General features: G+C 54.6%; 1 protein-coding gene across 1 annotated transcript; it reads left to right on the plus strand.

Annotated features, from left to right (window-relative positions):
• Window positions 1-6: 6 nt before the first annotated feature.
• LOC139250571 (unconventional myosin-Ic-like) lies at window positions 7-12,008 on the plus strand. The gene is made up of 5 exons (XM_070872965.1): window positions 7-102; window positions 6,770-6,968; window positions 9,369-9,449; window positions 11,141-11,321; window positions 11,844-12,008. The coding sequence occupies exons 1-5, from the start codon at window positions 56-58 to the stop codon at window positions 11,873-11,875; spliced, it is 540 nt and encodes a 179-aa protein (XP_070729066.1). The 5' UTR covers window positions 7-55; the 3' UTR covers window positions 11,876-12,008.
• The last annotated feature ends 254 nt before the right edge of the window (window positions 12,009-12,262 follow it).

Below are 12,262 nucleotides of genomic sequence, written 5' to 3' on the forward strand. Positions count from 1 at the left end.
GGTCCTGGTCTCGGTCAATCCATATAAGGAGCTGGAGATCTACACCAAGCAGCACATGGAGAGATACAGAGGGGTCAATTTCTATGAAGTCTCGCCTCACATGTAAGTGCGACGGACTGGAACAGTGTTCGACAAGCGAACTGGCAAACAGAGCTGCTGAAATATTTACAGCTGATACAAGTGTTTACATCTTGCTGTTTTACAAGTTCAGAATCCCAAACAGCGGGAGCTCAGGACAAGGGGGGCAGCGGGAGCGGGGAGGGAAGGGAGGGGGGCGAATGGGGCAGCGTGGGAAGATGGGCGTATGGCGGGGAGGGGGGGGTGGGGAGAGTGTGTGTATGGCGGGGGGAGAGTGAAGGAGGGGGCGAATGGGACAGCGGGGGGGGGGGGGGTGGTGGGAAGGGGGCCTGGGGGACTGGGTGTGTGGCGGAGGGGCAGTGAGGGAGGGGGGAATGGGTGTATGGCGGGGAGTGAGGGAGGGGGCGAATGGGGCAGCGGGGTGGGGGGGTGTGGTGTATCAGTTTGACCATCAGGGACCCGGTCAATGTGCCAAACCTGCCTCACTTCAGTTCCGCTCTTCCCAAGTGAATGAGTAACTGATCAGGATCTGAAAGGTTCCACCTGAACAGGTGGTGGCAGCACTGTGCTAATGTCACTGGTCTAGTAACCCACAGGCCTGAACTAATGATCCACAGACATTGGGTTCATAAGAACATAAGAAGTAGGAGCAGGAGTAGGCCACCTGCCCCCTTTTATATCATGGCTGATCTGATCATGGACTCAGCTCCACTTCCCTGCCCGCTCCCCATAACCCTTCACTCTCTTATCGCTCAAAAATCTGTCTATCTCCGCCCTAAATATATTCAATGACCCAGCCTCCACAGCTCTCTGGGGCAGAGAATTCCACAGATTTACAACCCTCAGAGAAGAAATTCTTCCATCTCAGTTTTAAATGAGATTATGTCTCCTCATTATCATATGTTTCGATAAGATCACCTCTCATTCTTCTGAACTCCACTGAGTATAGGCCCAACCTACTCAACCTATCTTCATAAGTCAACCCCCTCATCCCCGGAATCAACCGAGTGAACCTTCTCTGAACAGCCTCCAATGCAAGTATATCCTTCCTTAAATACAGAGACCAAAACTGTACGCAGTACTCCAGGTGTGGCCTCACCAATACCCTGTACAGTTGTAGCAGGACTTCTCTGCTTTTATACTCTATCCCCCTTGCAATAAAGGCCAACATTCCATTTGCCTTCCTGATCACTTGCTGTACCTGCATACTAACTTTTTGTGTTTTATGCACAAGGACCCCCAGGTCCCTCTGTACTGCAGCACTTTGCAATTTTTCTCTATTTAAATCATAATTTGTGCTTCTATTTTTTTCTGCCAAAGTGGATAACCTCACATTTTCCCACATTATACGCCATCTGCCAAATATTTGCCCACTCACTGAGCCTGTCTATAACTCTGCAGATTTTGTGTGTCCTCCTCACAATTTGCTTTTCCTCCCATCTTTGTATCATCAGAAAACTTGGCTACGTTACACTCAGTCCCTTCATCCAAATCATTAATATAGATTGTAAATAGTTGAGAAACCAGCACTGATCCCTGCGGCACCCCACTAGTTACTGCCAACCGGAAAATGACGCATTTATCCCGACTCTGAATGGCGGCAGATTAGGAAAAGGGGAGGTGCAACGAGACCTGGGTGTCATGGTACATCAGTCATTGAAGGTTGGCATGCAGGTACAGCAGGCGGTGAAGAAGGCAAATGGTATGTTGGCCTTCATAGCTAGGGGATTTGAGTACAGGAGCAAGGAGGTCTTACTACAATTGTACAGGACCTTGGTGAGGCCTCACCTGGAATATTGTGTTCAGTTTTGGTCTCCCAATCTGAGGAAGGATGTTCTTGCTATTGAGGGAGTGCAGCGAAGGTTGACCAGACTGATTCCCGGGATGGCTGGACTGACATATGAGGAGAGACTGGATCGACTGGACCTGTATTCACTGGAGTTTAGAAAGATGAGAGGGGATCTCATAGAAACATATAAAATTCTAACGGGACTGGACAGGTTAGATGCAGGAAGAATGTTCCCGATGTTGGGGAAGTCCAGAACCAGGGGACACAGTCTAAGGATAAGGGGTAAGTCATTTAGGACTGAGATGAGGAGAAACTTCTTCACTCAGAGAGTTGTTGACCTGTGGAATTCTCTACCGCAGAGAGTTGTTGATGCCAGTTCATTGGATATATTCAAGAGGGAGTTAGATATGGCCCTTATGGCTAAAGGGATCAAGGGGTATGGAGAGAAAGCAGGAAAGAGGTGAATGATCAGCCATGATCTTATTGAATGGTGTTACAGGCTCGAAGGGCCGAATGGCTAATATATTACCCCCAACCCAGTGAACTTTTATCTTGTGCAGTAACCTTTTATGTGGCACCTTATCGAATGCCTTCTGGAAATCCAAATACACCACATCCACTGGTTCCCCCTTATCCACCCTGCTCGTTACATCCTCAAAGAACTCCAGCAAATTTGTCAAACATGATTTCCCTTTCATAAAACCATGCTGACTCTGCTTGATTGAATTATGCTTTTCCAAATGTCCCGCTACTGCTTCCTTAATAATGGACTCCAGCATTTTCCGAATGACAGAAATCATGTTTAACTAATTTACTAGAATTCTTTGAGGATATAACGAGCATGGTGGATAGAGGTGTACCAATGGATGTGGTGTATTTAGATTTCCAAAAGGCATTCGATAAGGTGCAGTACTGAGGGAGCGCCGCACTGTTGGAGGGGCAGTACTGAGGGAGCGCCGCACTGTTGGAGGGGCAGTACTGAGGGAGTGCCGCACTGTTGGAGGGGCAGTACTGAGGGAGTGCCGCACTGTTGGAGGGGCAGTACTGAGGGGGGGCAGTACTGAGGGAGCGCTGCACTGTCGGAGGGGCAGTACTGAGGGAGCGCTGCACTGTCGGAGGGGCAGTACCGAGGGAGCGCCGCACTGTCGGAGGGGCAGTACCGAGGGAGCGCCGCACTGTCGGAGGGGCAGTACTGAGGGAGCGCCGCACTGTCGGAGGGGCAGTACTGAGGGAGTGCCGCACTGTTGGAGGGGCAGTACTGAGGGAGCGCCGCACTGTCGGAGGGGCAGTACTGAGGGAGCGCCGCACTGTCGGAGGGGCAGTACTGAGGGAGCGCCGCATTGTCGGAGGTGCAGTACTGAGGGAGTGCCGCACTGTCGGAGGGGCAGTGCTGAGGGAGTGCCGCACTGTCGGAGGTGCAGTACTGAGGGAGCGCCGCACTGTCGGAGGGGCAGTGCTGAGGGAGCCCCGCGCTGTCGGGGAGGCAGTACTGAGGGAGCGCTGCACTGTCGGAGGGGCAGTGCTGAGGGAGCCCCGCACTGTTGGAGGGGCAGTACTGAGGGAGTGCCGCGCTATTGGAGGAGCAGTACTGAGGGAGCGCCGCGCTGTCGGGGAGGCAGTACTGAGAGAGCGCCACACTGTTGGAGGGGCAGTACTGAGGGAGCGCCGCACTGTTGGAGGGGCAGTACTGAGGGAGCGCAGTACTGAGGGAACCCTTGATCCTCGGCCTCCGTGCTGTGGTTGGCAATGTGTTAATGTTTGCACTGTTTGTGGTTTTCGGTGATCTCCCAAGGTCCTGAACCCTCTGTTATTTATGTTGATTGTGGAAGGTTGCTTGGAGACGATGGCCGGTTGTGTTTGTATGTGTGATGGGTTCCACAGGTTCCAAAATTTTCCAGCCAGACAATTGTTCCTCAAATGGAAGAGGAACTTGGCTCATTGACAGAACTGCTGGTCGGGGAAAGTTACTCGGGCGTAAGCTGATGGTATCTGCGAGTTAATGTCTGGGGATTGCACATTGGCCAAGGCAACTTGTCTTTTTGGGTAATTTCCCATAACAATTGGTTTACAACTGTATTCAAATTTGGACGGAGTTGTTCAGAATCAAATTCGCAGAATCATAAAAATTTACAGCACAGATGGAGGCCATTCGGCCCATCGTGTCCACGCCAACAAAGAGCTATCCAGCCTAATCCCACTTCCCAGCTCTCGGTCCGTAGCCCTGTAGGTTACAGCACTTCAGGTGCACATCCAAGTACTTTTTAAATGTGGTGAGGGTTTCTGCCTCTACCACCCTTTCAGGCCGTGAGTTCCAGACCCTCACCACACTCTGGGTGAAAAAAGTTCATCTCATATCCCCTCTAAACCTTCCCCCCCACCCCCCCACCAATTATTTTATGCCCCCTGGTCATTGACCCTTCTGCTGAGGGAAATAGGACCTTTCTATCCACTGTATCCAGGCCCCTCATAATTTTATACACCTCAATAAGGTCACCCCTCAGTCCCCTCTGTTCTAGAGAAAACAACCCCAGCCTATCCAATCCTTCCTCATAGCTAAAATTCTCCAGTCCAGGCAACATCCTCATAAATCTCCTCTGTACCCTCTCCAGTGCAATCACATCTTTCCTGTAATGCGGTGACCAGAACTGCACGCAGTACTCTAGAGTTGTGGCCTAACTAATATTTTATACAGTTCAAGCATAACCTCCCTGCTCTTATATTCTATGCCTCGACTAATAAAGGCAAGTATTCCATATTCCTTCTTAACCACCTTATCTACCTGGCCTGCTACCTTCAGGGATCTGTGGACCTGCACTCCCAGGTCCCTTTGTTCCTCTACACTTCTCAGTGTTGTACCATTTAATGTGTATTCCCTTGCCTTGTTAGACCTCCCTAAATGCATTACTTCACACTTCTCCGGATTGAATTCCATTTGCCACTGTTCTGCCCACCTGACCAGTCCATCGATATCTTCCTGCAGTCCGCAGCTTTCTTCTTCATTATCAACCACACGGCCAATTTTTGTATCATCTGCAAACTTCTTAATCATACCCCCTACATTCAAGTCGAACTCATTGATATATACCACAAAAATCAAGGGACCCAGCACTGAGCCCTGTGGAACCCCACTGGATACAGCCTTCCGGTCACAAAAACACCCATCGACCATTAACCAAGTTAGTCAGACACGACCGTCCCTTAACAAATCCATGCTGACTGTCCTTTCTAAATGAAGATTTATCCTGTCTCTCAGAATTTTTTCCAATAATTTTACCACCACCGAGGTTGGGCTGTCTGGCCTGTAATTACTCGGTCTATCCCTTTCTCCCTTTTTAAACGACGGTACAACGTTAGCAGTCTTCTGGCACCACACCTGTAGCCAGAAAGGTTTGGAAAATGATGGTCAGAGCCTCTGCTAATTCCTTTCTTGCTTCTCTTAACAGCCGGGAATGCATTTCATCCGGGCCTGGGGATCTAGCCACTTTCAAAGATGCTAAACCCCTTAATACTGCCTCTCTCACTATGTTTATTTCATCTAATATTTCACACTCCTCCTCCCTGATTGCAAAGTCTGCACCGACCCTCTCTTTTGTGAAAACAGATGCAAAGTATTCCACCTCCACACGCACATTACCTTTATGGTCTCTAATAGGCCCTACTCTTTCCTTGGTTAATTAGGAGGTTGTAGCTCCTATTTTTCTCTTGTATTCATTCTCGGGATGCGGGCATCGCTGGCAAGGCCTTTCAAGACTTCAGGACAACCCAAAGCACTTTACAGCCAATGAAGTATTTTTGAAGTGTAGTTCCCATGCGCCTGCTGCCCTTGTCCTTCTAGGCGGTAGAGGTCATGGGTTTGGGAGCCTTGGCGAGTTGCTGCAGTGCATCGTATAGATGGGACACACTGTGGGAGTGAGGGGAAATCGGCCAGAGACCCTGACCAACACCAGGTGCATGACGGGTAAAGACAGGGTTGGGCTCAGCGGTGAAGACCCTATGGCCAAATAGCGACCGTCTAGGCTCATGCATGAGGAATGGCCACCAAGGGAGCGGAGAGAAGGTTATAGTTACATAAAGTTCTGGTCAGACTCCGTCTGGAGTCACTGCGCTCAGTCCTGGGCCCCGTCCCTCAGTGATGATATATCGGCCTTAGATGGGGAGCAGCACAGATTCACCAGAATTATATCCCCGGGGCTGAAAGGGTTAAATTACGAGGACAGGTTGCACAGACTGGGCTTGTATTTGAGTACAGGAGCAAGGAGGTCTTACTACAGTTATACAGGGCCCTGGTGAGACCACACCTGGAGTATTGTGTGCAGTTTGGGTCTCCTTACCTAAGGAAGGATATACTTGCCGTAGAGGGAGTGCAGCGAAGGTTCACCAGACTGATTCCTGGGATGGCAGGACTGTCGTATGAGGAGAGATTGGGTCGACTAGGCCTGTATTCACTAGAGTTTAGAAGAATGAGAGGGGATCTCATTGAAACGTATAAAATTCTGACTGGGTTGGACAGACTGGATGCGGGAGGATGTTTCCCGGGGCTGGGAAGTCTAGAACAAGGGGGTCACAGTCTCAGGATACGGGATAGGAAATTTAGGAGCGAGATGAGGAGAAATGTTTTCACGCAGAGGGTGGTGAACCTGTGGAATTCTCTACCACAGAAGGCTGTGGAGACCAAGTCACTGAATATATTTAAGAGGGAGATAGATAGATTTCTAGACACAAAAGGCATCAAGGGGTATGGGGAGAAAGCGGGAACATGGTGTTGAGATAGAGGATCAGCCATGATCATATTGAATGGCGGTGCAGACTCGAAGGGCCGAATGGCCTACTACTGCTCCTAGTTTCTATGTTTCTATATGTTCCCAAATACCCATCCTTATCCGTCTCCTCTGTGCTTCGCAGATACGCCATCTCGGACAACTCGTACCGCTCGATGCGATCGGAGAGGAAGGACCAGTGCATCCTGATCTCCGGAGAGAGCGGAGCCGGCAAAACCGAAGCCTCCAAGAAGATCCTTCAGTACTACGCGGTGACCTGCCCGACCAGCGTGAGAGTGGAGACGGTGCGAGATCGCCTGCTGCAGTCTAACCCGGTGCTGGAGGTACGCAGCCCTCTGCTCGGTGCTGGGGTGTATTTTACAGTCACACGCTCCATGAGGCGTCCCAGGGTATAATGTGCCTGCAATCTCCCATCCAATCTGCTCCTGATCTCCAGGCCTTTGTGGGGAGACGCTGAGCGCGGCCTCGGGGTCGTCCCCCACATGCGAGAGGCAACGTTGGAGGACGAGTCAATCCTGCAAGGCTCCAAACACGGGAGCAGCGGCCCAGCCTCGTGCACAGGGCTGATGAGGTGAACAAGTAGCCATCAGGCTGCTGTCGGTATCAGTGAGGAGGCCCCTTGTACTTGGCCTTGTACAATGTGTCTGCTGTGGCTCAGTGGGCAGCACCCTCACCTCTGAGTCAGGAGGTTGTGGGTTCAAGTCCCACTCCAGGGACTCGAGCCCCATTTTCCAGGCTGACACTCTAACGCAGTACTGAGGGAGCGCCGCACTGTCGGAGGGGCAGTACTGAGGGAGTGCCGTACTGTCGGAGGGGCAGTACTGAGGGAGCGCCGCACTGTCGGAGGGTCAGTACTGAGGGAGCGCTGCGCTGTCGGAGGGACAGTACTGAGGGAGCGCCGCACTGTCGGAGGGGCAGTACTGAGGGAGCACCGCACTGTTGGAGGGGCAGTACTGAGGGAGCCCCGCACTGTTGGAGGGGCAGTAGTGAGGGAGTGCCGCACTGTTGGAGGGGCAGTACTGAGGGAGCGCCGCACTGTTGGAGGGGCAGTACTGAGGGAGCGCCGCACTGTTGGAGGGGCAGTACTGAGGGAGTGCCGCACTGTTGGAGGGGCAGTACTGAGGGAGCACCGCACTGTCGGAGGGGCGGTACTGAGGGAGCGCCGCACTGTTGGAGGGGCAGTACTGAGGGAGCACCGCACTGTCGGAGGGTCAGTACTGAGGGAGCGCCGCACTGTTGGAGGGGCGGTACTGAGGGTGCGCCGCACTGTCGGAGGGGCAGTACTGAGGGAGCGCCGCACTGTCGGAGGGGCAGTACTGAGGGAGCGCCGAACTGTTGGAGGAGCGGTAGTGAGGGAGCGTTGCACTGTCGGAGGGGCAGTACTGAGGGAGCATTGCACTATTGAAGGTGCCATCTTTCAGATGAGACTATAAACCAAGGCTCCGTCTGCTCTCTCAGGTGGACGTAAAAGATCCCACGGCCACTATTGGAAGAAGAGTAATGGAGTTCTCCCCAGTGTCCTGGCCAATATTTATTCCTCAACCAACCAATTATCTGATTATTATTACGTCACTGTTTGTGGGAGCTTGCTGTGTGCAAATTGGCTGCCACGTTTTTTCAGAAAGTACTTCATTGGCTGTAAAGCGTTATGGGACGATCTGAGGGTGTCAAAGGCGCCATAGAAATGCAAGTCCTTGTCTTCCGATTGGTACAAGGACACATCCCGCCACACCAGCCGGCCAAGTGAGGAGCTGAGAGGGCGATGATGGGGCCTCTGCTCTTCGCAAAGCCACCTTGTGCGTGTCCTTGGGAATTCATCGCTGCTGGATCTGATGTGGATTACTGGGATGGGGAATCCGCCCCCTGTCTCCGGGTGGATGGGGAGGGGAGGGAGACGGTGCTGAGAAATGAACGTGTTCGGCAATGGTGCTGAATCCAAAATTTGGAATCGTCAGAATCTACACCTGGAGTTTGGAGCTTTGTAACAGAAATGTACTCGCCCGAGAGCGAGGGGTCGCGGGCCGAGAGCGAGGGGTCGCGGGCCGAGAGCGAGGGGTCGCGGGCCGAGAGCGAGGGGTCGCTGCTCGCGGGCCGAGAGCGAGGGGTCGCGGGCCGAGAGCGAGGGGTCGCGGGCCGAGAGCGAGGGGTCGCGGGCCGAGAGCGGGGTCGCGGGCCGAGAGCGAGGGGTCACTGGCCGAGAGCGAGGGGTCGCGGGCCGAGAGCGAGGGGTCGCGGGCCGAGAGCGAGGGGTCGCGGGCCGAGAGCGAGGGGTCACTGGCCGAGAGCGAGGGGTCGCGGGCCGAGAGCGAGGGGTCGCGGGCCGAGAGCGAGGGGTCGCGGGCCGGGAGCGAGGGGTCGCTGCTCGCGGCCTGAGAGCGAGGGGTCACTGGCCGAGAGCGAGGGGTCGCGGCTCGCGGCCTGAGAGCGAGGGGTCACGGGCCGAGAGCGAGGGGTCGCTGCTCGCGGCCTGAGAGCGAGGGGTCACGGGCCGAGAGCGAGGGGTCACTGCTCGCGGCCTGAGAGCGAGGGGTCACGGGCCGAGAGAGAGGGGTCACGGGCCGAGAGCGAGGGGTCGCTGCTCGCGGCCTGAGAGCGAGGGGTCACGGGCCGAGAGCGAGGGGTCACGGGCCGAGAGCGAGGGGTCACGGGCTGAGAGCGAGGGGTCACAGCTCACAAACCTGAGGTCAGACCCAGCCCGACCTTCCTTTTTTTGTGTTTTTCAGGCGTTTGGAAATGCTAAAACTCTCCGCAATGACAACTCCAGTCGGTTTGGCAAATACATGGACATCCAGTTTGACTTCAGGGTAAGCTGGAGCGACATTCCCGGAGTAGAGGGTGTGTAAATACTGGGAATAACATTCCCGTACTCGGAACATAAGAAATAAAAACGGAAAACAGTGAAAATACTCAGTGGGTCAGGCAGCATATGTGGAGAGAGAGAGACAGAGTTAATGTTTCCGGTCAATGGCCTTTCATCACAACTGGAAACAGTTGGAGATGTGACAGGTTTTAAGTAAGTACAGAGGCGGGGAATGGGCGGAGGGAGTAATGAACAAACGGGAGGGTCTGTGATCCGGTGGGAGGCAGGAGAGATGAAATGACAAAGCGATGATGGTGCAAAGCAAAAGGAGATGGTAACGGGACAAGTAAATGAATAAAAGCTGGGTCTAGAGGGGGTGTAAATGGGAATGGCAGAATCAGCAACAGCTGCCGTGTGAAACAATACAGGCAGGGCTTGGGATCTGAAACTGTTGAACTCGATGTTGAGTCCCGAAGACTGTAAAGTGCCTAATCGGAAGGTGAGGTGTTGTTCCTCGAGCCTGTGTTGAGCTTCATTAGAACAGTGTAGGAGGCCGAGGATGGAGTGGCCGGAGTGGGAGTGGAGTGAGGAGTGTGAAGATGTGTAAATACGGGACGCAATGAGCGGACCAGGCGGTGAGATTGCGATTTATCGGGGTGGGGGTGGGGGGGCTAGCTTCTCGTAGTTTCCAGACATTCTGATGATTTTTGTGTCAGGTCTCGTAGACTGAGACTTCCTGTTCGCCCAGCCCTGCTGTCCCCATTTCTTCACCCAGCCGGGCAGTAAGCTGTAAACTGTCTGGGGTGTGGATACTCCGGTGAAGTGTGTTTGAGGCAAGTGTTGGCCAGACTGACGGTGACCTGTGTTTGTGTTGTAGGGGGCACCAGTCGGAGGTCACGGGCTGTGTTTGTGTTGTGGGGGGCACGGGTCGGAGGTCACGGGCTGTGTTTGTGTTGTAGGGGGCACCAGTCGGAGGTCACGGGCTGTGTTTGTGTTGTGGGGGGCACGGGTCGGAAGTCACGGGCTGTGTTTGTGTTGTAGGGGGCACCAGTCGGAGGTCACGGGCTGTGTTTGTGTTGTGGGGGGCACCAGTCGGGGGTCACGGGCTGTGTTTGTGTTGTGGGGGGCACGGGTCGGAGGTCACGGGCTGTGTTTGTGTTGTGGGGGGCACGGGTCGGAGGTCACGGGCTGTGTTTGTGTTGTGGGGGGCACCTGTCGGAGGTCACGGGCTGTGTTTGTGTTGTAGGGGGCACGGGTCGGAGGTCACGGGCTGTGTTTGTGTTGTGGGGGGCACGGGTCAGAGGTCACGGGCTGTGTTTGTGTGTGGGGGGCACCAGTCGGAGGTCACGGGCTGTGTTTGTGTTGTAGGGGGCACCAGTCGGAGGTCACGGGCTGTGTTTGTGTTGTGGGGGGCACGGGTCGGAGGTCACGGGCTGTGTTTGTGTTGTAGGGGGCACCAGTCGGAGGTCACGGGCTGTGTTTGTGTTGTGGGGGGCACGGGTCGGAGGTCACGGGCTGTGTTTGTGTTGTAGGGGGCACCAGTCGGAGGTCACGGGCTGTGTTTGTGTTGTAGGGGGCACGGGTCGGAGGTCACGGGCTGTGTTTGTGTTGTAGGGGGCACGGGTCGGAGGTCACGGGCTGTGTTTGTGTTGTAGGGGGCACGGGTCGGAGGTCACGGGCTGTGTTTGTGTTGTAGGGGCACCGGTCGGAGGTCACATCCTCAATTACCTGCTGGAGAAATCCCGGGTCGTCCACCAGAATCACGGCGAGAGGAACTTCCACATCTTTTACCAAGTGATTGAAGGAGGCGAAGACGACCTGCTGAGGAGGCTGGGACTGGGAACGCAATCCCCAGAGCTACCAGTACCTCATCAAGGTGAGGGAGGGGGGAGAAAGGGAGAGAGAGAGGGCGGGGGGGGGAGGGGAGAGGGAGAGGAGAGAGAGAGAGAGAGAGAGAGGGGGAGAGAGAGAGAGAGAGAGAGAGAGAGAGAAGGGGAAGAGGGAGGAGGGAGTGGATAGAGGAGGGGGGGGAGGGGTAGAGGGGGGGGGTGGGGGGAGGTGGTTGCAGAGACTGGAGGGAGGAGGGGGAGGGAACGACAGACTTGGAGGGGGGGCGGGGAGGAGGGGGGCTACAGCAGTGACTGGGGGAGGGGGTGGTTGCAGAGACTGGGGGGTGGGGGGGGACAACAGACTTGGAGGGGGGACGGGACGGGATGGGGCGACTGATTTTCCTTCCTCCTTCCTCCACCAGTAAACTTTATTCCTAAATCACGTTCCCCGGAAGAACCCACTCTGTGTCGCTGTGAGATCGAGCGGGTGCCCCCCAGTCAGTGAGTGGAGGGGGGGGGGGGGTGTGAGGATATCCCTCGACTGACCGAGTGTTTGTCCTGCGTTTCAGGGTCAGTGTGCCAAAGTGAGCTCCATCAATGACAAGAACGACTGGAAAACTGTGCGCAAAGCGCTGTCTGTCATCGACTTCAGTGACAGTGATGTGGAGGTAGGTTGCCCCCGGGGCGGGTGTTCTGCTGGATGACACGGGCCGGGACAGTGAGCTTGGTTCAGGGTTTGGGGCCCGAGGGCTGGTGATTGAATCCTGGCCGCAGTGACCCAGGTCCGAGGTGGTGGAAACAGTCAGACGCTGCACTGTCATTGCGATGGTACCAGACCTTTCCAATCCCGACCTCCCCCTCAATGGGTAAAGGAGACGGGATGATATCCATCTCCGGACACTCACCTTTGTACCAATTGCACAGCACAGTCATCACAAAGAAGCGGATGGCCTGGTTTGAGCCCTGTTTAAGTACGGTGGCCGTCACT

Source organism: Pristiophorus japonicus, unplaced genomic scaffold (genome assembly GCF_044704955.1).
Source record: "Pristiophorus japonicus isolate sPriJap1 unplaced genomic scaffold, sPriJap1.hap1 HAP1_SCAFFOLD_3924, whole genome shotgun sequence".
NCBI classification, from domain to species: domain Eukaryota; kingdom Metazoa; phylum Chordata; class Chondrichthyes; family Pristiophoridae; genus Pristiophorus; species Pristiophorus japonicus.